General features: G+C 41.1%; 1 protein-coding gene across 7 annotated transcripts in view; it reads left to right on the top strand.

The window, feature by feature from the left end:
• AKAP13 (A-kinase anchoring protein 13) overlaps positions 1-27,286 on the top strand; it is a 204,384-nt gene that overhangs the window by 51,189 nt on the left and 125,909 nt on the right. For all 7 annotated transcript variants that reach the window (XM_039723000.1, XM_039722995.1, XM_039722998.1 and 4 more), the window contains exons 4-5: positions 7,203-7,247; positions 23,867-24,014. In XM_039723000.1, coding sequence (XP_039578934.1) covers positions 7,215-7,247; positions 23,867-24,014 — 181 coding nt within the window. In that variant the 5' untranslated portion in view covers positions 7,203-7,214. The remainder of the gene's footprint in view (positions 1-7,202; positions 7,248-23,866; positions 24,015-27,286) is intronic.

Raw genomic sequence — 27,286 nt, 5'->3', positions numbered from 1 at the left:
CTTTATTAGGATGTAGCTACTTGAACTGAAGATGTGGTCTGTGATTTTTATTTTATTATAGAAGCATGATGCCTCCTTTTGAAACGTTGTTTGGATTTTACAAATCGGTATCTTAAGTACTGTTTGCCTTTAGTAATATATTAGAGGAAAAAATTTACAAGTGAGGGCAGGGTTATATCGGATTACAAGTGAATTGCTTGACAGTATGTGTGTGCTATAAAATGGGAAATTAATTACCCTGTGTTGATGACCCATGGACATTTACAAAAGGCTGGTCTTTCTGTAGCACAAATAGATTCCGGAAACAGGAAAGAGGCTTATGACAAGAGGATGAGATCAGTTTGTATAATTAGAGAAGGCTAATAATCCTTTTTTACTCTCTGTTTTTCCAACTTTTACAGTATCTTTCTTTATTTGAAATTTGGCATATGAACTGTAAAGAGATAGCTGCTGTGATTTGAGTTTTTTAGGTTTGTTTTTTGTACCTACTAATAGGTGAAGGGATGGAGCAGGGAAACACAGAGAGGGAACTCTGCCTTCCCCTACATGGTGAAAGCGCTGCTTTTGTTAACCCAACACTGCTTCATATCTTCCCAGGCTTTGGGCAGGAATTAAGTAATCCAGCTTTATGACAATTATGAGGTTGAAATGATCCAAAAGAAGAAATTTAATGTTGAGACTAAGGATGTGTGGCTCCGGAGTAAGACAGGGCTGGCAAAGGTTTAAGCTTATTTTTTATGTGTGTGTGTGTGTCTGCTTGCCTGTATCTTAGCTTTGTGTTATGCTTCATTATTTTGGGGAGGGTAATGGGAAAGGTTTGGGTGAGGCAAGTGGTGGGTGCAGCCCAGCTCCCAGCCCAGGAACAGAGTGGTGCCAGTTCCTGCTGCCAGGAAGCTGAGCTACATTAAGCAAAGCGAGTTAATCTATATCCAGGGCATTTTATTAAATCATCAGTCAATTAAATTGGTGATGCTCTGTTAGCTTGTGTTGCAGTGAGGCTCCAGCCCCTCTGCAAGTGCTCAGCTCTGCAACTCCCCCACCGCTGCTTGATGGGCTCTTGTATGTGCAAGCCACAGTACTGTGGTTTCCAGCAATGTAAAGAAAAAATCCAACAGATTTTAGGCAGATTTTGCATTTAAATATGTTCTTTGAATTCCTTTTTTCTGGAGGGAGAAGATTGTTGTGAAGTTTCTTTTTCTTTTTGTGAAAGGAGTCTGTGTGTGTCTGGTTTTCCTGAGGGTGGCTTGCTAGGTTACCTCTGTGCTGTTGGAGGAGAGTGATGATAGATCCAGAACAGCAGAAAACATCTTTAAACTTCCTTTTCATCCCTCCCTCGTACCCAAGACACTCCTGTTTTATCTGTAGTTGAATGGCAGCATATGTTTTTGTTTGCAGACAGGACACAGCTGGGAAGCAGTATCACCTGTGGAAATGCTACATGAGGGATGAATTTTTATTCCTAAGCAATCCATTTAGTGAGAAAACATCATGTTCAGCAAGTTACATAAACTCAGGTGATTGTATACAAATATCTGGAGGTTTAGTAGTTCTAGTCTCAGCTGTGGTACTAAACACAATGCTGCAATATGCTGGTAACTTGTTTGGGATGTGGTTTCTTGTTTCCTCAGCTCCTCTCCTTTCCAGGGTCAATGACATCTGCTGGTGGTATTACTTCCCTGTGTGTCTGCTAAATAAATTTGGGATGAGTTCCTTCTCCTAATGCCTCCAGCCTCCTGTTTCTGACCAGATATACAAAATCATGTATTATTACAGCTACAGAGAAAGTTGCTCTGCATTTGGAGTTATGGTGCTTGTCTTAGGGTTTATTTTAGTCACTGCAATTGCAGCTACTCTATTTATACAAATTTCTCCACGCACATTCTTGAAGAACTGGGCTATGGGTTTATTTTTCCTGTCAAAGCTATTTGTAGGTTTTGTCCTGGTTTTTTTCAGTCTCCTTTCACATGGGTTTTAAGGACAGGGCAGTAGTACACTGATTACACTGATTAGAAAGCTCATTCATTTTATGAATGGTGAGTTCTGGTGTTCATTCAGTGTTGAATGAAACTTGTGGAACAGAGTGTGTGGACAAACCCACATCTTGCCTAATACCACAAGCTGAGAATAACTTACTGCAGGTCTCATCTTTGCAGGAATATAACCAGGAAAAAGACCACACAAGAAAACAAAAGTAATAGAACCAATATCAAGTCAATGTCTCTTTCCATTTTCAGAGTTTTTAATAAAGGTGAAAAAGAAAAAAAACAAACAAAACAAAAACAAACCAAAACAAAAAAGCCCAAAATAAACCAAGAAGAGCCTTTTTCCAAAGAATTGTGTTATAACAAAAAAAAAATGAGGAGACTGATGATGGGTAATACAACACAATAAAGGTCATATACCACTCAGAAGAAAAGGGGAATATTCCAGCTTAGCAATTCCCCTGACATTAGGGGAGAACAATAAACTTGTGAAAGACATTGCTATTTTAGTTCTCTTTGCATGAAATCATGGCTCCAGCAGGAATTCCTCTGTATATGGGCAGTTGGTCTCCTCTCTGCTCCCCTCACTTACCACTTCCCCATCTTTATTTATCTTGTGTAGTTTGAGCAGCAGCTCTCTAGGGCCTGAAACCCAATCCTCTTGATATTTCCAAGTACTTCATAAATTAACATTTTGTACCACCAGGAGTGCCTTTGAGGACACTGTGCTTTGTTGAATGAGAAGTGATGTGGTTTTGGAACCTTGGTTTTATTTTTGTAGTGCAGCCATATAGAAGGAAGTGATGCAGCTGAGCAAGGGAGGTGAATGTGTGCTCCCAGGAAGTCCTGGGATTTCTTTAAACTCTTCCACAACTTGTGGGCTATTTGCCTAAAGGGTTGCCTATAAGGCAGGCTGCCCCACTGTGGGTTATTGGTGCCCCTGTTCAAAGAAATACATAAAACAAATTCTGTTTGTCTTGCTCTCTTGCAGATAACTAGCATCAGTAGTGCTTTCCTAATTTCTATAGGATATATGTAGTTTGGGCTACGTGGTGTATTGTTATTCCAGAGCCTTGAAATCAAAGTTTAGTCTCTTCAAACCAGTTCTACAGGATAATTTTTACAAAATAAATTCTGTTGCATCTAAAAAAAAAGTAAATCCTCCTTTGGCTTTCATCCCAGCAATGCTGTGATACTTACAGCTGGAAAGGCATCCTGCTTTCTCTGCATTTCTGTTTATCTACTGGAATGCTTTCCATGCCATCTGTGACCATCAGATCCTTCTTGTGTTTTTTGGCTGTTCTTTCTTGCCTATAACCACAAGCTCTTCATGGCCAAGATTGGATTGGGTTTTCTTCAGGGTCTGGGTTTTTTTCTTTGGTACAGCTCAGAGTGCATGGGTAAGGCTTTGCAAATAAGGATCAATGTTTCTAAAAATCAAATGTTACAATGATAAATGAAAAGGTCAAGTGCTGAGATTCAGATAAAGTTCAGCTTAAACTTGAAGTATATGTCTAACTGAAGTTTACTTGAAATATCTAAAAACTGAACTTGAAAAGCTTGAAAGAGCTCAAACACCTACAATTGAAGTTTGTTTAGTGCATGAGGGAGAGGGAAAGGGGGTAGGCAGGCTTTCCCAGCTACACCACATGGATTAGATACCCCTCATCCTCCTGGTTGTTGCAGTTCTGCTCTGCTGTTGGAGGCAAGAGTGGTTGTTCTTGTTTCTGCCATCCTGCAGGTCTTTCTCATTAAAAAAAAAAAAAAAATTGTTGATGGGCAGCTCTTGAGAGTGGCACTGTGTTTTCTTTCTTATATATTCTCCATATGGAGCCAGACAGCCAGGAGTGGATGTGGGGGAGCTCACAGAAGCTGGGCAGTAAAACCAGCATTTGATTTAACCCACTGCTAGAAAGAGCAGTCCTGACTAGGGTATGATGAGAAAATTTAAAAGGCGTTCTGGCATTCATGGTGTTCAAAGTCCTTCAGCCCTGCAGACTGTACATGGGATGGGTTGGCCTGGAGGAGCACTGACCTCCCTGTCAGATTTGTCCTCATGATACACACTTTGCCTGCAATGCCTAGAAGAAATAAGCCACCTAATTATGGCCAAATTAGTGGTAGCTGGGGGCAGTGGATGAGAAGAGGGTTTATTGCTTTGGCGTGAGGGGTTTGTGTCCCTTCCTGCTGCCTGTGCTTATTTGTAAACTCTTCAGGGCAGAAACTTTGTTTGCATTGACATTTTTACAGCATGTAACCAGTGGGGCCCTAATTCTGGATGAGGTTTTGGGAACCACAGTAAAGCAAATAAATTTTTTTCCCCTTTCTTTCCCTGACATATATTACCATACCCAGAGAACTGAAGAGCAGTCATTTGTCCTCATCCATTAAATTTTATGTGAAATAACACAGAATTTCTCTAGAAGAGACATTAATAAAACTCACTGTATTAATTCTTCAGTGCTTGACAGAGCAGAAAGGTGCCTTCCCATTTTGAGAAGGCTTCAGTAGCTTTCTATTTTACTGACATCTGCAGATTTTTACAATGTCTAAAGCCACTGTTGCTTTGAAGAACTTGAACCTGGATTTTCATTTCATGTCCTACTTTCCAGTTTGCAAATACAAGGGATTTCACTGTGTTATCCTAAGGTGGAAAACCTAATATAATTCTAGAAACCTTGCAATGCAATTGTCTGGATGTATATGGAGCTTGTGATAAACCTCCCACGGAAATTCAAAAGGTTTAGCTATTTGTGAGAAATACCATAAATGTTTTAAGTACAGGCAGCTGCTGCTAGAACAGAATCTGTGGGCTGCCATGAGGGTGTTGGGTGGGAGCTGAGCAAGGAAGGTGGGATTTATATTTACCTGTTCTTGTTAGTTTGGCTTTCAAGACAGTTCATGTGCAGTCCAGATTCTGATTTCATGGCAGGGCCAGTTATTCTCACTCCATTTTTCTGTATCTGGTACAGCAAGTTCTTCCTGCCCAAAAAGATAGAAATGGCTTTCTGGGGCTCAGAGCAGGCATTGGCTTGAAGGATGTGCTCCTCTAATAGGAGGAGAAAACAAAGTTTAGCTTCCTTTCCCTCCTCATTTTTACACTTGAAGTAGTCCAGCTTACTGACTATATTAGGATCCCTGTGTATCTTGGCTAGGTTATGACCAGTATGATCTGCTTTTTGTTTTTCCTCTTCTTACTGGATTAAAGGTTTTTTAAAAGTTTTTCAGAGGCTGCTCCCTGCTTGTCTATTGGTTGGACAAATTCACTTGTCTAGAAACCTAAATTTAGTCCTTTACTCACGCAGAGTAGTCATTCAGGCTTATCTGTCACTCAGTTTTTCTCCTATGTTTTTGCCAAATAACTACCTAACAAGATAAAATGAAATATCTTCCAAACCTGCCTGGCTCCTTGCAAACTGAGTTTGCATCCTTAGAAAAATTGGAATGACATGTACATTATGAAGCAAGGAATCACTTTAAGTGACTGATGTAAGGGTCCAGTAAAATAGGAGGGGGGAAAAAAAATCTTCCTGCAGGAAGTATTTCCATGATTTTTGACAAGACCAGTTGTTAACAATGTCACCTTATTTCGCTGCTGCTGTGCACTTCTCTTGCAAAAAAACCAAAAACAACCCAACAAAAACTGTCATGAATTTGAATTCACAGGAGATTAGTCTATACCAATGAGAAATTCTAAAAATCCATATGTGAAGTGAGCTTGAAAGCTTGGGGTTTTTTTCAAGCATGATTTGATTTCTGTATGATACAATAAATACTCTTGTCTAGGGAATGTTTTTATGCTCCTGTTCAGGACACCCAAGTTCAGAACAGGAGAGAGAGGCTCAGGTAGGTCATGAGGGAGCTTGGCAGATTTTGTGCATTTTTTGGTTTTGTTTCTTTTTTTCATTTTGAGCCCTCAGTAGGACTGGAACTGCCAGAGGCATGTTCTAGGGCACAAGAGAAGATTGTTTTCAGAGCTGTTCTTGGAGCTCACCTGCCCAAATGGCAGCTGCTGTTCCTAATCCCCTTTTCCTGAGTAAGTTTTTGTAAGAGCTGAAAATACAGTGAAAACTATCAGGCAAAACTATAAGAATGTTCTTGCTGTATAAAGGGGAATCTCAAGGTTGAAAACAGGTAGGAATTGGACTGGATTTAAAACTCTTGTAAAATACTTGTCCATCCACTGGCTGCCTCAGAGGATCTTTTGCAGAGGGGCTGTTTTGATGCACAAGCTTGGCAGGTCGCTCTGGTATTTTAAAACAGCTGGCACAAAAACATTTTGTAAAAGAGAGCGTGTGAGGGAGCAAGGCTGGCTGGAATCAGCTAAGAGAACTTCGGCTGTGGTTTAATTTCTGTCTCACTAAAGGCAAACTGTGGGATTTGGAAAGGAGCAAAGTATGAACAAGATCCTGCATTTTTGGTGTGAAAAGCAGAATGGTATTTCATCTATTTTAAAAAAGAGCTTGAAGTATTTGCAGAGCATTACCAGTTCTGCAGACATGAGTAACAGCAGAAATTCCATTTTTAATTGTTTTGCATTCCTTCATCTTAGGATCCTGGATCTCTTAATACACACATTAAATGAAAACTTAGAGCTTTTGTTTAGAGTGAATATTTTCTGCTGGAGTGGAGGAACTAATGCAAGAGAAATTCTGGTTCAACTGATTCAAAGCTCAGTGTAAGAAACTTTCACCAGGTTATAGAGAAATTCCAGGGACAGACCGGAAAGAGGAAAGATTCTTGACTAAAATGAGTAATGGTAGATTTTCATTATGAAAAATGCTAATCAGAATATGAGTATCTTATATTCTGAAGGTTTTTCCTTCAGAGTGTTTTTGATAGTTTGTTTTCTGTGTAGTTTTGAAATGGTTTTTAACAAGTAGTCCAGTGAAAGGGGTAAAAATGACACCAAATCGCCTTGGACAAAGTAGTAGTTGGATTTCTTGAGCAGCAGAAAGAACTGCAAATACTCATAAATGACTTTTCATGGGGGAGTGGGCAAATTGGTGGAAGGATTTCAATTGAGGATTGATAATTGCCATAAAAAGCAGATATGAAGTGAGGATTGCTAGGAGGAAAGATGAACTGAGATGAACATGAAGGGGAAGAGTAAAAGTGCTTATTGGAAAAAGGAATGTGTGTGTGCTAAAGCAATTTATAGAGAAGTACCTACAATTTTTTGAAAAATAGCTTAATCTTGCTTTTTCTTTTTTGTTTCAGTGTTCTGAGGTCATGAAACTTAATCCACAGCAAGCTCCACTGTATGTGAGTACCAATTAAAACACTTTACTATTCACACAAAACACTTCCCATCAGCTTTTTGAAGATGCTGCTTCTTTTCTCTTTGCACCCTTAGCAGTTTATTTATATTAATTCAGTTGCAGATGCTCGGTGGTAACGCTCTCAGGTAAGTCACAGAGCTCCTCTGGTTTCCAGCAGACCGCTTTAAGTAGGTTTTGGAGCTGTCTCTGTGCAGGTATCCCCCACTTCTGTTTTTCTCTGTTTTTCCTCCCCAGAGCGTGCTGGAGTGCGCAGCTGTGCTTGTGTGACTTGATGTGTTGAGAGGTGCTGAGGAGAAACTGCTAGTGTGGAAAACAGGGCATCCCAGTGTGCAGGGCTTGCCCACTGTGATAATATTTTTCTGTTTGGAGTTTTAAACGTGGCAGGGAGGACCAGGAGGCAGCGCAGGGCTGGGCTGCAGCAGGGGATGGTTGACGTCAGCCTCTCCGAGCTCGTAACCTCCATGAACAAGGAGCAAGCCTGCCCTGGCTCTGAATAGCAGCTTTGTTGGAGAACATGGGCACTGTCAGATTCGACCTGGATGTGTGGGGGTGTGTGAGCGTGTGTTCAGTCTGTGCCAAAGCTGCCAGCCAGCTCTGTAACTGTTTGCTTTCCTTGCCTTGCCATGCTGGGAGCAGGCTGAGCTGCTGCAGCTCGTGGTCCTGCCCACAGACCTCGCCAGCCAGGGCAGCTGGATGAGAGGATGGAAAATCTGAAGGGAAAATTGCTTGCAAATGTGGTTTTTAAGGGGAAGGAAGGAGAAACAGTCAGGACTGGTGATAGACCTGTACCTTGGAAAGTGTTGTGTGTTGTCAATAATGGATCATATTGACCTTTAAGACCATGGAGACTTTAAATTTTGCCTACTTTAGTTACCAACTAGAAGTTTGCATTGGAATTTATTCTCTACCTGATGTCCTAAGTCTGTGCTTGAAGCAAGATTAAAATACTACATAGTGTGACCTGATTTTGTAGAGTGGCTTTCCAGGAGTACACCATATCCTGAATTTTGAAACTAAATGTTGCCTGAATTTTATTAGATCTCAAGTCTACTGAATGTACCTTGACTTTGAAGAAACTTAATTTAAGCTTAGGACACATTAAGAGGGATTGGAATTTATGTCCAAATATATTATGAAATTGCTACAGTTGAAACACATTAATGGTGTAATGCAGAACAAAATTGTTCTCATGTAATTTGAACAGTATATGACTTTCCTAATCTGGAGGCTTTGTTTTCTCAGGCTTATCTACTGAATTAGTTTATTTTCCCACTGTTTTGTGTGGGGTTTTATTGAATATGTAATACTGAAGTGGTACACTTAGAAGTCGTCATCCCCATGTGACAGAGAACTGGGCTGAGGTCAAATGTAGCCTGATGTAAAATAATGATTGTATAGCACTTGATATAGTGTTTCTTTGCAATGCAAATAAGTTACATTATTAATACATCAGTGACTCCCTTTTCTCTCCTCTTTACCTGGCCAGGTGTATACACAAATCAGCTCCCTTTGAAAAAACCAAATTTGGTGGTAGTTTAAGGAAATTTGAAAGGTCAAGATTTAGTCTTTCTGTTTGCTCTCAGTATAAATGCTTTATACATTTTAAGATCAGTTTTGTTTTCCATGTGTTGCTAATTGACAGCTCATCTGGGAGTCGTTAGGTGCCAGCAGAACACAAAGAAAAGGATATCTTCCTGGTATTTCTATTTTTCTAAAGGCAGACACAGCAGTCTTGTGGCCTGGCCTTTGGGAGGCAAATAACAAACCTCACCACATTCCTTCTTCATAGTGTTGGCAACTCCATTTTTCATATACAGCCTCCTTGATCTTGTTTTCAAATTACTGAGAACAGTATTCTGTTAATTCCTCCATAAGGAATTTCATCTCTTTGAATGACTGGAAATAACAGGCAATACTGACATGTCAAAGGATTTCCCTATCTTTGTCTGCTTTCAGGAAAATATGTTTCTCCCACACTTGACCCTTTTGGTTTTGAAACCTTTGCATCTTCCTCTTTTAAGCTAATATCTTAGATTAAGGATTATACAATTTTGTTTATTTTTTTACTAAGTCTGCCATGAGTTTCACTCTGAAAGATCCATTAGATAGTTGTTTTCATCAGGAGCATTACTGAGCTCCTTTTAGGAGGAGGAAGTAGAAAAATGGTGTCTCCAGTTCAGTTCCTGGAAGCCAATTAGAGAGCTAAAGCATACTTCATCCTATCTGGTAATTACCAGGTTGCCCAGATTTCATAATTAAGAAAAGGGGTTTGGGAACCTGAGATTTCCAGTGTACTTGGGGCCAAAGCTTTTTGGGTGATGGAAAAGATGGTATTTCCACATACACACCTATAAAGGCGTAGAGATTCTTGCATTACTCAAATCAGTGTGCATAAAAGGAAGGAAGACCACCTGCTGTATCCTTCTTGGTATTTTCTTTTGGCTGCTTGAACTTTTATTTACCTCCTCTGTAAAAATCATCTGCAGAGTTTGCGACCACTCAGAGGTCAGGCCTGTAATGATGAGACTACTGGCCCTTGTAAGTGTGAAGATTAGAAATAAGGTGGAAAACATATCCTGTAATAGTTAATGTTATGTTTTTGTGGTTCAGTGTCTCATTTCAGCCTTGCCTCATTGTTCTCTTGTTGATGAGGTTGCCAGGAACTGGAGCTCAGCATTGTTGCAGGTTTGGGCTGGGACAGCTGCTCCTCCTTTGCTCTGCAAACAGCTGGCCCTTGTCCCCCAGGAGCCCAGGGCCACTGTATGTGTCACCCAGAGCTGTTGTTACCTCCACTAACCAACTGTTTCAGGGCTCCCCTGGCCCTGGGAGCTGCTCCCGGCAGTGCAGTCATGGGGCTGAGGAGCTGGTGCCAGGAGAGATAGGGCAGGGAAGTGTTCCCCAATTTAGCTCCAGTGCGATAGAGCGATGCTGGTGCTCACGTGGGCTGGGGGACAAGCAGCTCCCCCACCCCTACCACTGTCAGCAGGGAATTGCATTTAGAAAGGGTGCTGGGACTTAGCAGAGCCTGTGGTGGCTGGATATTGTGGGGTGAATTTGAAATAAAAATTTTCAAACCCACTTCGTTTAAGATGCATTGATTTCTTCAGCTGCTAAAAAAAAAAGTGCATGTAGCCAGGCACCTTTGGTTATCTGCCTCAGACTGCAGTTGGGAGCATCTTTTTTGATGTACAGACACTGGATTCAATCCAAAACTAACTTTACTCCCATCCCTCTTGTATTTCAGTGCCATCCTGTTGATATGGGAATTCTTATCAGGCACAGTGTAGAGGATGCAGGGCAGTGTTTCACACCTTACTTGTGGTCTTTGTGCTCAGGGAGCCCAGGGTCTAAAGCTGAAGCACCAAGCTGTTCTGTTTGCCGTCAAGGCTGGGGTGGAACAGGAGGATGGGAGATGAGAAGTCACAAACTTCAGTTTTGTTTGGTTTTTTTTTATGTGCTTGTAGTGACCTCAGTGATTGTCATCTTTTTATAAAAGTTGTATCTCCCTACCACCAAAAGTCAAAATTTCAACTTCAGCATTGTAAGGTACTTCCTGGCTCGTGTCACTGTTGTGTTGGAATATCCAGATCATCTAGGAGTATAAAAAAAAAAGGATTAACAATGCTCTGAACAATGGAAGTTTATTATTAGGTGGCCATTTATTGTTGTGATTCATTAATTGTCTGTTTATAGATAAGATTGTTTACATTAGTCACGTAGATTAAACTCCACTGTTGCTAACATCCATGGGAAAGTGCTTTGCAAATGTGAAGTGTTGATCTTTTTAGAAACATTATCATTAATTGGGAGTCCAGCCCATAATTCAGCAGGAGATTTAATTACAAAAGGATCAAGGCTCACAAGCCATGTCCTTATTTCCACCCAAACTTTAATATGGAGAACACGTGAAAGAATGATCAAGGTTGTGTCTTCAGCTGCACAGAGTGTCCTGAAAAATCTCCCTTCAAAAATGATGTGCATACCTTCTGATTTCAGCCTCTGCTGGCTCTGGGGTCTCTGTAGAATTATTGATCATTTTTGTAACCTAGTCGCATCTCCTACATCTCTGAAATCAGTGTTGGTTTGGGTTTTTTTTTAGAAAAGTGACCTGAGAGCAGTATTTGGGTATGAATGAAAACATGTTTTGGAAAAGCACTGGGGTGACATGCAGGGAAACGTTGGGAAACATTAATCTCATCTACTCTTGATTGCAACCAGGGTTACAACCTTAGATCTGCCTTTAAGACGGGAATATTTTTTCATGGTGATAATGATCAGTGGGTGTGAAATGGAAAAGATTAGCAGCTGGAGAAGCATGATGTATTGCTGCAAACTTTTTTTTCCTTTTCCTTTTAGATTAAAAGGAACAAACTTGTTTTAAATCACAGCACTCCTCCTCTGCATGGTTTGTCTAAGGTGTGCCCAGGTTGTTTGGAGTGACAAACCCAAATGTGTCATAACTGGTGATTGCATGAGAGGGCAAACACTTAATTGATAAAAATGCTGCCATTGACTTTGGTCTTTAATCAGGTCTGTGGATGGAGTCTCTTGTCTAAACTGCTACTTAGGAGCTGTGTAACCTGCAGAGTTTCTCAAGGAGACTTTTTGATAGAGATGAGAGCTCCCACTTCCAAGGCAAAATGTCATGCAGCTTAATGAAGTATGAACTTCAAAAGCCTCTGAAAGAATGCATTGACCCTCTCTTAATATAACCTGGGGTTTGGGTACAGTAGGTCCTCTTTTGTTAATGAATGAACAACTCCTGTAAATTTCCCAGTTTTTCCTGCTTTAATCTAAAACTGAAAAAAGGATATGCTTGTAATATTTTCCCCCCACTTACATATTCATATAGAATGATGCCCTACCGAAGTGTACTGTGTATTCCTGAGAAAAGCAATTGTAATACACTCTGATGTTCATGTTTTATCTTCCCCTTCCCCCCAGCTTCTGAGTTAATATTAAAGAATTTAAGAAAAAAGTTCACAATACAGAGTTTTGAGGCTTGTGGCAGCAGTGTCTGTCCCAAGTGCTGTGGCTTCCTGAGTGAGGTGTTGTACCTGTGTGTGCCTCACAGCTGGCTTCAGGTGTCACTTGTGCACTGTTGTGTGATATATGATTAATGTTCTTCAGAAATCTCTACCAGGGGGACAAAAGGACAAAATGAAATAACTTTATAGTTCTACAGTAAGATGCTGTCATAAGGTTGGCAGCTGTGCTTAAGTTACTTTTCTACTAAAGCAGAATTTGTTTGCTTAGTGGCATCTATGGTGACAAAGGCCACTGAGATGCCTGAATATCTGAGGTCAGTCCAGCAGAAAAAGGAGAACATACCACACATGCTTTTGATGTGGGAATTTCTCATGAAAGTCACTATAGAGAAGCCCTGTTTTTGTTTCTCTCAAGGTCCTTAGGCAAGAGGACAGCCAGCCTTGATGTTTAGTTCAGCTCTGTGGTGAGAGGATCTGATAAACCTCTTGTCTTTTATTTGTTGGGTACTTGATTTCTTCTTAATGACAAACTAGCTTTCTGCCTTGCCTTCAAAATGTCTTTCAGTAATGAATGAGTGGAGGCCTCTGAGCACCTTTTACAAATAAAATATTTGCTTGCATTACTTGTGGAAGAACCTGCTGCTTGGTTGGTTTTAAGAAAGTCAGCTGGGGCGCCTGAATAAACTGATTTTTTTGAGAGGAGTATATTGCAGCTTGTCTGGCTCTGCTTTAATTCTCCAGGCAAAATACTTTCCTCAGTAAACTGTGCTTGACCTCATCTTTCAAGTTTTTGTCACTCAGATCTTTGATTTAGATTCTTTTCATCCTCCACTTCCCAAACTCTGGTCTGCATCATGCAAGAAGCCATCCCTCCTGTGGAAATGGATGTCTGGCAGCTGCCACCTGAGCTCAGTAATGTCCCCTGGCAAGCTCCCTGCTGCTTCTGGGATCTGTCACACCTCAGTGCAGACCTCTGCTCTGTCTGGTTATTATGGGGCTGATTGCTTGGCTTGCTCCTCTTAAGGGAGACATTCTCTAGCTCATGGGATCTGTGTGATGTTAGCACAGGGCTGTTGGTGAAATGGTCACTTTGGTGCATTTACTGAAGGCAGCTTTGCCTGGAGAAGTCGGATGAGGCTGCCAGACCTCAGCAGCATCTTCCTCCAGGAGAAACTGTTGCTCACATTGCACCTCAGAGGCCTTTTCTCAACCATTCTTCCATATTGTCTGAAACTAAAAGTGCTGGATATGGGTTCAAAGCCCTCCTCCTCTCATTATCTATTTGAACTTTGCTTCTGTGATCCTGTTTTGTGGGTGTGAAAGTGCTGGTAAACAATAAACAGTCTGGCTTGAAGTCTGGAGCACTTCTCTGAAATTCTGCCCTTAACTCACCAGTACTTTGCAGCGTTATGTGTGAACTTTAATATGACTTGCAGAAGATGCCAGAGCTGGTACAGCTGGTAGGGGTGGGAAAGTAGAGACAATGATCTGGTTTTGGGGAGCTGTTAGATTGCTTCCTCCTGTTTTCTCAAAATGCAGAAGGAATCCTTTTATTATCACACTAAGAGTTATATTAAAATTGGGTGAAATTATGTATATGTCTTGGGCTCTGTGTTTGGGATTCATTATTTCTTGTGGTAGCTGATGAGCTGGGAGTACCTGGACGGACAAAAGAGGTGGTGTCCCATCCCCAGCATCACTGACAGTGTTGTGTCCTCTCCTGTCAGGAGAAGTAAGCAATGGAGGTCTGCATTTGGGTTTAAGAGGATGAAAATACTCTTTAACTCCTGTTCCACTATGGGATGTATTCTTGTGTTACCTTTAGAATGAACAAACACATTTCCATGTCATTCCTCAGGATACATGCCCTGCTGCATTTCCTGTAACAAAGTGCTGACAGTCATTTTGTTCAGCTGGAGGCAGGTCTGACAGCAAAGCTGATGTGAGAGCAGTGCTTGTGAAAATGTGAAAATGAAACCAAAAATTCACATACCTTCCCAAATCCTCTGCACTCTGCCTGCAGTGCTTCCCATTGCTTCCAAAGGCTGTGTTGGATGTGGTCTCCCTGCGAGTGCTCATCCTCTGCCTGCCTCAGTAAAGCAATTCCATATTGTGCTTAAGTGGAAAATAAAATAATTGTGAATCACTGCAGCTCGATGCTGTGCAGTGCCATCAAGTGGCAGTTCTGTCACAGGACACATTTTCAGGGCTGCCTGTGTTTTTATTGATGTTTCCAAGTGTTTCTTTTAAACATTACAAAAGTTTCACCTGTCTGCAGTTGTGGTTGGGGAGGGTTACTTCATCAGTAAGGTAATGATTATAATAATTTCTGTTCTCTGCTGGCAAAAATGTCACTTTGAAAAGTGCCTCAGTCATTGCAGTAGCTCTAAATACTGCAGCTGTGAAAAATTTAAAGACTGGTGAGGATATTTTGCAGCTGGCAGGAAAAGGAGTGCTCTGGAACACATTGAGCTCTGTCTCTCTGAAGGTTTTGCTGTACTGTAGAGGAGGCTGAAGTACCAGGAAAAAGCCATCCTTCAGCTCTCTTCTGCTTTTGGATCTTAGTGTTCAAACCTGATTTTTTCATTTGGTTTTCTTTAAGACACCCCAAGGCTATTTGTGAAAATACTCCAGTGGTAGAAGATTGCTTCTAATAATATGTCATCATATGTACTTTATCTTCCAGGAATTGTGACTCTCTCCATCCTTCTGGTGCCAAGAGTAGCTGGATTTCTCTTAGTCACTGCACACATTCAGGCTGCCTTCTATTGCTCCTAAGCACTGCAATTTTGTTGTTATTGCTAGATGGGCAATTAGTAGAAAATACTATCAATCACTCAAGCAGCTGGTTATAAAATTACCTGGTTTGGTTCTCGTAAATGTAATGAAGAACAGAAGAGGCTTTAGGATGAGGCCAGAGCAAGACATTCACATCAATTTGGGTGTGTTTTTCTAGGAACTGATTGAAGTAGTTTCTAGAATTTAAAAAAAAAAGCCCTAAAGTAAGACCAGTACTTGTGGAAACTGGATGGTACTGGAGGGGACATTCTGCTACACAGAAATTCCCCTCTTTCTTGTGTCCTGTCTTCGTGTTCATTGTGCCATTACACTGAGACTTGCATAATTTAAAGGTTAACCGCAATGTATTCCTGGTTTTGTGTACATCTACTCATCCTTCTCTGTACCAGAGCTGTACAGGGTTTGTGGTGGAAAGGGCTTGGGGCTACTGTCAATACTTGCTTATTCAGGCCAGAAAGTACACAATTCTTTAACTGGATAGCCTGGCTAACACTAAACTGCCTGAATAAATGGAAATTAAATGAATATTTTCTTTACTATACTGCCAAATCCACCAAAACAATAATGTCCCCATTGCAGTTTTTCCCTGAGTGTTTACATCTAGTACAGAAGGGTGAACGGCACTCTTCTTATCCTTTCTGTTTTTCTCCTTAAGTTTGATTTTGCTGCTAATTGTACTGTTAATTTTACCATGTTTTCGTGCATGCCAGAAATTGTTAGAAATGACCTTGGCTGTGTGGTTTTGTGAGGGCTGTGTGTGTGCAGCACAGGCTGGCACTGGGCTGATGCACTCTGCGTGCTCTGAGTGCTGCAGAGCACGTGGAGCCCCGTGCTAAGGCAGTGGTACAGCTAAACCAGCTATTAACAGCCCAATCTAATAACCTGCCTGGCTCTGGCTAGCAGAGTGGCATGTCAGGAAGATCTCTGCATGAAGATAAATCATGTGTCTCTTTCAGCACTAACGAGATCCTGTTACTTTGATGGATTTCTGCCGGCACTCTGTAGAGATCTCCTTTGAGCTGCATGGATTAATATGTGTGTAATGGTTATAATAGCATCTTGACACTCAATAAAGACTCATCTTGGAGATGATTGATTTGGGGGCTGACAGAGACATGCTTTGTCAAAGGATGTGGGCCACTAATAATGGATTTCTTGGAGCATACCCATTTCCACAGGAGTTTGTGCTGCTTGCACTGGTTCAGAGTAGAAAATCCACACCTTGCCCTCCTCAGACCTTTTATCTCTTTTCAAGCAAATCCTGCTGCAGGATTAGACACCTGGACTGGCTTGGGCTGTGGTTGAGGCTGTGAGGTGGTGTTAATAAATCTAACAATGTTGGCTCTGCAGACATGCAAGTTGAGAGTGTCCATGCTGTGTTTTTTAGCACAGGTTGCACTCAGGATGGATCCACGAGAGCCAGCTTGGACCTGGAGGCAACAGCTCAGAGCTGTTTATCATAAATGTCCTTGTTTTCCCACAAATTCTTTTTTGCCCTAAGTGTCTTGAATAAATGGTCTTTTGACTCTGTGCTTGTGTCGACATTTTATCCATCAATGTGCTAAGCTAATCTTATTTTTGGACCAAATTCTTTTTCACCTTTGAGGAATGAAAGTAGTGGAGAGTAGAAGGTTATTTTGTCTCTATGTCTGTTTCAAGTCATGGCTTTGTGGATATTATTGGAAGAGGAGATCACTTGGCTCAGTGCAGTGTTAATGAAATATGGAAGTTATCACCTTGATTTGCTCTGTGGGCTGGCAGAAAAATGTCTGCTCTTATTCTGCTCTTTTGGTGGCCTGTGGGCAAGACAGAATGGTCTGTGATTGTATTTTCCAAAGAATGAGAGGGTGCTTTGCAAAATCTGGCTTTCTCATCACAGAGGTGCTCAGTATCTGTGCTGTTAACCTGAAACCTTTCACTGGTAGAAATAATAGAACTGCTGTTAATTTAAAAAGGAAATAAGGTTAGGTCTGGAAGTTGATTAAAAAAAAATTATTTATTTTATTTAAACCACTGAGTCATTCTTGTTGTCTTCTTTTGTGTGGGGATTTTTTTTTTTTACTAGGAAGACTGCTTCATGCTTTAAGATCAAGGAGTTTGAAGTCATTGACTATGAAAAAGGACACAATCTGCCCCAAAACTTGGCAGCTTGCCATTCTGTTTATTTCTGGAGTCTTTCCCTGAAGGTTTAATCTGCAGGAGGTTGCAACACCCCACCCCAATGACATCCATCTTTCTCCCTGCTCCTGACCCAGGTCACTGCCTTTATCATGGGGGATATCTCCAGGTGAGGGGGGATTTCTAGAGCTGCTCATGTTCAGACACATTTCACAGCCCTACCTTTGTTCCTGGGGCCTAGGGTTCTGCAGAATGAATTGTGTTTGATGTGATTTTTTTTCCCCCCACACTAAGTGCTTCTCTGAGTCAATCTGTAGTGGTGAAATTGTGGATGTCTGTAATGATTGCTGTTATCTTGCTGTAACAGATACCTCTGACCTCCTCCCATGGTCCCTTCCTTTTCTATCCATATGCTGGGAGCTTGCAGGCTAAATGGCCACATCTGGAAAAGGGAATGGGTGTTCCAGGCTGAGGCATTTGAGATCCACTGACAAACTCAGAGAGGGAAGGGGACTCAGCTGGGTATTTTGGAGGTAGGACCCATCCCCAGATGTGTGAGCTGTTAATCTGTTAACCTGGGAATAGCAGCCTGGAAGAGTTTGGTGGATGTAGGTTATTTTCTTGCCATGGAAGAAGAGCATTCTGTGGTTTTTGGAGCCAGCAGTGATAGTGCTGTGTCACAGCTGACTGGCTGGAACACTTACTCAGACCTGGAAAAACTGGGATCTAAGCCTTTCTCAATCAAAGGGTTATTCCAGGAGATGAGAGCACTGTCATGTTTGCTCTAAAAATAGTTGCCCAAACCCCCATTTCCTTTTGCAGTCAGGAGCCTGTGTGGCTGCACATGGTTTTGTTCTGCATGGGGATGTCCATGTGTCCTTTCCAGATGTCATTCTCTGAGGGTTTAAGCACAAGTTTGCACCAACCCAAAGTAACCTTAGATGGGAGGGATCTTCCAGGGTACTCAGCTGAGATATGGGAACTGTCTGGGAGCAAAAGTTTAGCTGCTGATCTTGTTGTTTACTGACAGAGTTAGATGGTAATGGATCATTGAGCATCTAAACAATTATACTGTACTTTTTTCCTTATTTGATGGTTTCTGCTGCATTTTGTAAAGATGCCTTGCAGTTCACTTTTCCATGTTCCAGCTGCTTTCAGACCCCTCTGCAGTTTTCAGTTTGAGGTGGAATTTTCTCAGCTTTCCCTTTGATTTTTGTCTAGCTTAATTATTGTCACTGTTGCACCCTTTCCAAAGAAAACGTCATGTGATTGAAAAGCCAGCTGTTCCTTAAAGTCATTTGGATGAAAAATACTCAGTGTTTGGACCATGATTCCCATTTCATTGATGGGGAAACTCAAAGCACAGGGATGTGAAAAGACATGTCTCCTGCTGGAATTCCAGCCTGATCCTGGGTACTCTGTGTGAAGCACTAACTGGGGTAACAGTGAGTCCAACTCCATCTAAAAATTAATAAATAAAGGTACCGACGAACCTGAACTGCAGGAGGAGGAGGAGGAAAAAGAAGCCACAGCTGTGATTTTGTGCTGTACTGGGTATGGTGAAGCTTTCCTGGGAGCAGTTTAGGGCTTCCCAAAGGGGAAGAAGCAAAACTGCAATAAAGCAATGACTCAACCAGGGCCTGATTCATGTTATGAGTAGCGGAAACAAAGCAAACTTGTTACAATGGCAGGTTACCTTTACTCATCTAATCCAGCCCCTTTAATAAAGAATCATAATCCAAAAATCTACAACAACTCTTAGAAGGAAATACCTAGGGAGAGAAGCTTTCTTTCCTTCATGTGAATCTCCAACCCATCTAACCCATGGACTTCCCATTCTGCAGATTTGTGCTCTGTGAGAAAACAGCCACAGTTTGCTGTCAATGGTCAGCAGCAATTTTTGCATTTTTCTTTTTTGGGTAGAATAAATTAATGATAACTGGTTGTTGGTGTTTTCTTATGAAAAGAAGATTGTTGAAGTAACAATTGAGTGCTGCAGTAGTGCCATCTAATGCACACTTAATTTTCATAAGTATTTTTAGATTCTGTGTGTGGAGATCAGGGGGTGGTTAGTGGCTTAAGTAATGTTCTTTAAAATTCCCAGTATGAACCATGGGGGAAAAACCAGCTTAGAAATGAAACGCTTCAGCTACAAAAATACCTTTTTGGGTTTTTTGGGTTTGTTTTTTTTTTTTTGGTATGTGGTGGGGGTTTTTTGGGATTTTTTTTGTTTTGTTTGTTTGGGGGTTTTTTGTTTGGGTTTTTTTGTTGGTGGTGTTTTTGTTTTCAGAAGTGTTAAAATTTATTAGCCAGCATGTTAAGAATAATTTTTCCCCTTTTCCAGTCTGTTGTTGACAAGCGTACTTGTTTCTGGTAGAGCTGATATCCCTTGGGGAACCTTTCCTATGGCCAACTAAACTCATGGTTTTCATCTTGAGGTCTGGAATTCTGCATTTGCCAGGGCTGTTTTCATGGTCCCAAATGATGACCAATTCCTCCAAACCAGACAGATTTCCAGACCCTGAAGTGGGTCTGAAAGATGTCTTTATATTCTTACAACCATTTTTTCTTTTTGGAAGATATATGGTATTTTTGAGGTGATAACATAAATGATCCTAATTCTTTTTAGCTTAAAAATTTTGTTCATTTCATTTCCACTTAAAAATACTGCTGAGGTCATATATATAAAAAAAAAAAGCCTTTGAAGGCGAGTAGACCATTTTAACTCCAAGGCTTACTTGGAGTGTTTGTGCTTTGCCTACACACCATCCACAACCGCTGGAGAGACTACTGCTAAGAAGGTGGAGTTGTTCTAATGCCAGCAAATCATGCTGAAAAACAGGTGCCTTGTCCAGATAGTTTTGGGGTTTAGTTCTAATGACAGCATTTGGGCCTTTTTAGAAATAATTGTATTTCTGCTGCCAAAACTTCAGAGGTGGGCCACTCAAAATGCCTTTCTATGTTCTTTTCTAGTTTAAAGCTCAAAGTCAGGCTTGGCTTTTCCAGTGCACCTGTCCCATGGTGAGGCAGACTTGCTTTCTCCCTGTGGTTTGGAAAGGGAATATGAGTAGAGGAAAGAGCCCCATCCACCTTCTTTACATCCCATTACATCTGAGACTAGGGATTTTTCAGATCCAGACAAGGGACAGGGTGGCCTCTTTCATGAATGGACCAAGATGGAATGTTTTCATTTCCAATGGGCTTTAAGCCAAGTAAATATTAGTCGATCCAAACTAGTTTTGAAATTAAATTATTCTTATTTGTTGGAGCATTCCAGAGAATGGCTTTGATCTGTCTGTACTTTCACCAAAGGGATATTGGCAGGCTGGCCTCCCATTTCTAGCCGTTTGGGATGAAAGAAGGGTTATAATAACCACCTTGTGTGGCAGTGATCCTGAACAGATGACATTTTTTGGACAATATTAAATGAATAAAGGTAAACATACTTCAATTAAAATGTTTTTGGAGGCTGAATGCAATAGGGCTGTTGGAAAATCTTCTATGTGGGTTGGAGGAATTTGGCTGCATTTGTAACTGATTTTCTTTAAGTCCAAAAATCTTGGAAAGAGAGGGGTTTGTTCTGTGCATTATTTCCTTTCCAAATAAATACATTGCTTGAATAACTTAAAAATCAAATTAAAATTGGCAGTGAACAATGAAATTGTCAGTAACTGGGAGGTAGAGAGGTGTGTTGAAGAAAAAAAGGAGAGTTTTCTGTTTCTGGGATCACATCAGCACAGTGACCTGTACCAGGCACAGTGACTCTGAGTTAGCTCAGGCAATACCTGCAGGGAAACTGAGGCACACAGCAATTAAGTGGCACATTATCAGTCTCACCAAAGATATTTGGAGACAACTTAAAGAATCCAACAAATAAGATAAAGATGCTCAGTGTTCCACAGTCTTGGCTGAAGGATCCTCCAGAAGAGGTGGGAGCAGGGTGGTGGAAACCCTCCCACCCTGAAGTGCTGCTTAGACACAGCTGAAGAACCTTTTAAATTGATACCAGCTGATGATAATTTGTGCTCTTCCTAGACTTAAGCAATAACTGAAATGAAGTGAATTAAAATCTGAGTGGAACAAGTGGCTTGGAAAGATCTGCTGGAGGTCACTGGTCTGACCATCTTCCACCTTCAGAATTAGGTCAGGCATCTGAAAAAGTTCAGCTATATGTTTAAGTTCCAGCTTAGATTTCAGTTTATGTGGAACCTCTGGTGTTGAGGTTTCTTACATGTATTTACTAGGTTTTCTGTGAATAAGTAAATATACAAATTGTCATTTGCAATATTGATGCAAATTAAATTGCTTTTCCTATGAATGTGAGTAGTTTGCATGGATAGACAGGTGCCTTCTCACAAGAACTCTATGTCAATTTGCTTTGATTTCACAAAAATTAGACTAGCTGTACTTGACTTCTGAGATAAAAGAAAATCTCTTTTAACAGGTACTGTGTTAAACACTCAGTGCTGTGTGTTCTGAAGTGTCACCTGCATTTTAAATCTGTTTAAGTACTTTGTATGTTCATGCCTTAAGGGAGAAATGTTTGAACAAAGACACATATAAAAAACCAATGCACAAAGGGTTTGTAGGTTAAAACTCAAGCTTTTGTTTTTTTGAACATCAGCTCAAATCTGGATCCATTTGCTTGAAATTGAATATTTAGTTTTCAACTCAGCATGTGAACTGGTCATGCTTGAATTTGAAGCTTGATTTATTTCTTTTTGCACCTGTTTTTATTTTAACACTGACTCTATATAAGATAGATTTTTGCTACATGGTTCCTTCCTCCCCAGCTGGAAGTCTGGTCTGCTATTATCGCGTGAGACCTTCCTAAAATTTACGTGTGTAACTCTGCAACCTCTGAAAATACAAAATACCCTCTCTGCTCCATTAGGTTGTGGATTTTTTTTTGAATTTGTGGTTTTCTTTCCTGTGTCACAGCATTGACCCACATATTTGATTTTAAGACCAGTGGCTGGTCGTGAACTTGCCCTGCAAAATCCTGTTTGTATAAAACAAGGTGCAGTCCTGCCCCTGGCAAGAGGTGCCAGATGGGCTGGATCAGAGGAGAGCTGGACATCAGCTTGGAGGAGGAAATGTGAAAGGAGCTGAGGGAGAGAAGGGGGAGACGTGAGGCACAGCGTGGGAAGTGATGCTAACGCGGGATGGATGTATGGGAAGGCCTGGAAGTCTGGGAATTTTCTGCAATGGCTGTATTTGACAAAGAGAAGGGATGAGCTCAGTGATCTTCAGGGGGAGGTTTTAAAGGAAATTACATGTGTATTCTTTTGAATATGCAAATCAGAATTACATAATATGTACTAACAATAACAATAATAATAATAAAATCTTTTCCAGATTTGCAGCTGTAACCATATGCTCTCTGGTGGCAGAGAGCTGGCAGCCACAGCTGCTCTGTAAAACTGGGGCATCCACCTGGTTCTGATCTCCGTAGACAAGGGACAGAAGGTCACATCACAGACTGTTGTTCTCAGTACCTTGTAGTTTATATAATTTTTTCAGGCTAATAAACAAAGTATGGGGAGACCCCAGCAGCATTTAAAAGATGTGTAGATGTGGCACTTGGGGACATGTTTAGATATGGCTTGACAGTGCTGAGTTAACCTGATGCTCTTAGAGGTCTTTTCCTACCTAAACGAGTCGATTACGATATTCTCATCAAATGAAAACACTTCACTTAGTTCTGCAGTAGCTGTAAGCCATCCTCTTTCCTTGCTTTTCCTTCCCCATGGAATACTGAAATTGGTTCATATTGCCCCTATTCTTTCCCATGCAGGTCTAGGAATTTCAGGTGTATTTACTGTACCTTTTGCTGGGTTAACTGTGATAACCGGCTGCACCCTTTATAAATATAATTTTCCCTGAGAGCAAAGATGAGCTAAATGATAAAATATGCTGAAATACTGAAGTAAACCCTCCATAATACTGTGGAGAGTTAATAAGCAGGAGAGTTGAACCAACAGATCATGAGAGATTTTTTCTCATGGCTTGAAGAACTGCTGTATTTGCATGAGCTTATAGATGAGTGAGAAGAGCACTACCACTGTCTGTGCCACCACAGTGTTTCTTTTTAAGGAAGGTGGGAAAAAAATCTCAGTTGATATGAAACTTTGGCATTTTTGTATATTTGTGGATTGTGTATGAGAGGTATGTTCAGTGATCAAGCTGGATCTCTGGTTGCAGTGATAGCTTGGACAGGGGAAATATGAGAGCTCAAGAAAGAATTAGAGCATTTTTCTCAAATTTCTGAGGGCAGAGGCAATTTTGGCCACTATCTCATTTCTGTTATGTATGTCTATGTTCTGATATATGGATATATTCTGTTATATATGTCTATATATATTTGTGTGTGTGTGTGGGTACAGAAACCCCTGTGTGGGGTGTGCACATCTTTGTCAGACTTGGTGTGATTTCACCATTTTAAGTTGTTATTTTGAAAATACCCTGGAGATTTCTGCATGTCTCTTCCTAGAGCTGTATTCAGCATGTTTCCTAGATGTTGACTGGCTTTGATACGGAGGTTGACTTGCATATCTGAAAATTAGGATGGGCTCTGAGTCCTGTGAAAGGAGTGTATGAATGGAGAGTGTGAACCTTGCAGGAAGAGTAATTTCATTTTAGATGATGCAGTTCTTGGTCATGTAAACTTAATCTTGTTTCTTGTCCTTTCTCCTAGGGTGACTCTGTTATTACAGTGCAGCTGACTGAGGAAGATAAAGTTGAAGATGATGTAGTTTTTTATTTGGTCTTCACTGGATCAACTGTCCAACACTGCACAAGCACGAGAAAGATTAATCCTGGGAGTCTGGAGACAATTTCTCCTGGTAAACAATTGTCTTTCTTTGCATATCAATGTATCAGTCTGTGAAATTTGGTTACTACAAGTGGACTGGAATGTAATGCTGTTTGCATGGTTGACTCTTTTCTCATTTACACATTCACAAGGAACAGAACACATGGTTTGGATGACTGCTTTTGCCTTTTAAAAGCTTCTTACTTGATTTCGCTAGAATTATATGACTTTGAGATTGCAGTTATTTAATATGTAACTTCGAGATGCTGTTGTAGAAAGCTCAGTTACACATGCACATAATAAAAGTCTTTTAAATGCAGCAAAGATGGTGGAAGATAGATTTGTAAAGTTACGGATGCTATTGCCCAAATGGTAGACAGCCCACTAAGTCTTAGCTACGCTCATCATTTGCTTGATTCGATGAGGTTCATTGCTGTCTTCCTGGTGAAATAGAACCCTTTCCCCTAAATCCTGTTCAGCTCAGAGCTCACAGATAATTTCTGGAGCTCTTGCAGTACAGGTGATGTGTTGCTTAGTGCCATCTCTCCATGGCTGGTTCAGATGAGGTGGGTTTCCACATGAAAGCCCACCTCTGTTTTTATCCTTTGTGCCACCAACAAAACAAAACCAATCAGCATTTCTCCTTGGTGACTTCAGGACCGTGGGAATGAGCGTGTTCCAGGCTGCAGTCCTCACCATTAACCTTTCATTCTGACTTGTTGCTATGCAGCACATTGCTACCAGTGTGAGAAAAACGCCTGACATTTTCACTACACACAGTGTAACTCAGGCCATCAAGTGTTTTTCTTGGGTTTGTCTTTTCATCTACCTCCTAAGTATTGTTTTGTGAGAGATGCACGTGGAGTAAAATTTGGAGTTGTTTTCTCTTGGGAATGAGTAGCTAAAAGTCGGCCACTCCGTTTTTTTTTTTCATTTCCTCCTCTTTTTGTGCTGTTCATGTTGTTCAGTTGGCTTGGGAAGAGAAGCCTTTTTATGGCTACTGATGACTGGAGCCCCGTGCAATCAATTAGATTAGTGCTTATTTTCTCCCAGAAGAGCAAGAGGGGGTGACTCCTTCCCTGCTTTTGTGTGGTGGGCGTGGGGCTCTGCCAGCCCTGCTCGAAATGACTTCACCTCTCCCTCGGGGCTGTGGCTGCTGAGCCAAGAAAGGAACTGAAAAGCTTCAGTGTTCCCTCCAGCCCATGTGGGAGCCAGCCTGCTGGATGGGATTTCCGGGCAGGAACAACTCTTTCCCATCAGTGCTGCCCTTGCAGCAGTGCTGGATGTGCCCAGGGTGGTGGCTGCCAGGTGGGACCAGAGTGATGCTCTGGGCACTGCCTGTCCTGCCAGCCCCAGATGTAACTGAGTCACTGGGGAGGGCTCCCTGCAGCTCCTTTTGGTGCTGTTTGTGGGAAATCTGACACCGTTCATGATTCAAAAGGAAAAGAGGGAATTTCTTTCAATTGTTCTTTTAGCAATAATGGTTTGTTTTGTTGGTGGTTTTTTGGTTTTTTTTACCCTCTGTAGTCATGATCTTGTGGCATGTGAAGCTGGACCAGGATGGGTGCTGTCCCAAAATACAGCTTCTTTCAGACAGTTTTACGGGACCTTTCAGGAAGGTAGTCTCATTCCTGCACTGTCCTGGGTGCAAGGAAGAGATGACATCTCAGATGTAAAATAGCTGCATGGATAACACATACATCTGTACTCATACCTCATTTTGGTGAGACTGCCTAAGAAAAAAAATACTTCAGTGATGAAGAGGTTGTTGGGGAAAGGCAAAGCAAGAAGGGGGAAAAGCCTAATATTTTTCATCCCCTCTGCTGACATCCGTGCATTTGTCCAGTGTTGTCTCAGCACTGACTACACTGATTTCAGTGGAAGCATGACTTCAGTGCAGCTCTTCCTCTTTCTCCTCCTCCTCCTCCTTCCTGGACGCACAGTGAATCTGTAATCATGTGTTTACTCTGTATGTTCCACAGTTGCCTTGGCGATGGCTGTGGTGACTCAGAGCGTTATTTGACCTCGGAGGGATTAGCCATGAACAACACACAGTGTGTGTGAGACCAGCCCTTGTTCAAACGCCCAGCCCAGGGCACTTAGCAAGTGCTCTGCAAGGAAACTCCTGCAAGCAGCTTTTAGCCAAAATCTCACCCTTTACTTGCAGCTCCGAGCATCTTCCATTTGTTCCTGTGGTGCAAGGAGTGTTGCACATCCCTGCGAGCACAGCAGCTCCTGGGGACAGCTCAGGTGCACTAAGGAAGGGCTGATTCACTCAGGAGCCTCTCTGCCTTCCTTGAACCTCCTCTGCATCCCTTCTGGACTCCGAGGCTCTTCCCTCAATCTTGCTCCAAGTCCTCAAAATTTCATGTCGTCCCCAGGAGACTTCAGATGAAGTCCATCAGCAGATGGGGTGAAAAGGGTGATTGTAATTCTGCTCAAGCTGAAGTAAAAACAAGCCCACATTTGTAATTTTTGTTTCTTGAGTTTTTCAGTGGGTTTCTTGATGTACAAGAGTGTAAAAGACAGACAAATTATTTCATTGCATTTGCTGCCAAAATTAATCAGAATCTTTTAGCAAAACTTTCAAATAAAATCACATTTAAAAAGAAATTTTAACAACATAAAGTTGTTTTAGGTGAAAAACTAGAGAAAATGAAATGGAAATATAAGCTGTCAAAATACCCCACAAATTTTCATTGTATGTGAAAATTCTCTGTATCCTGAAAGACTTTACCTAAATAAAAGCTTGTCACTGCAGAATTAAATTACTGCTGCATCTTATATAATTTCTAGAGCAATCTGCTTCTTTCCTATGCTTTTTTTATCATCAGCCTTAAACACTGAATATATATATAACAGTATATATATCCTACTGTTCAAATGTGAGCTTTCATTTCTGTACAGAATAAAAGAAAGGACTTGTGATTGTAAATTTATGGGAGCATCTTTATTTTACCTAAAGATGTGGATAAATACAGATCCATCACGTCTGTAAGCTACAGAATACTTACCTTTATTTATGCACTTGCCCTGAAGAATGGGATGGATTATTTATCCTGCCCCGCTGTTGGCTGTGTTAATTTAAGGAAGGTAATTTCCTCTTGTAAGAAACAGATTCTCATCTGAGCTGATCAGTCATAACTTGACGTGTCAAAATTAGCTACTGAAATTCAAGAATTAGCTAGGAGATGATGTTTTGTGTGCTTTCAGTACCTCTTTTGCCAGCCTAAGGACACACCACATTACATCATCCAAGAAGCTTTTGTTTGTCTCAGTGAAAAGCTACCAAAACCTCATTTA

The sequence above is a fragment of the Passer montanus genome, unplaced genomic scaffold (genome assembly GCF_014805655.1).
Source record: "Passer montanus isolate IOZ18808 unplaced genomic scaffold, ASM1480565v1 scaffold5, whole genome shotgun sequence".
NCBI lineage: Eukaryota > Metazoa > Chordata > Aves > Passeriformes > Passeridae > Passer > Passer montanus.
Note: the sequence above shows the minus strand (reverse complement) of the source record. Positions and strands in the feature narration are given on the sequence as shown.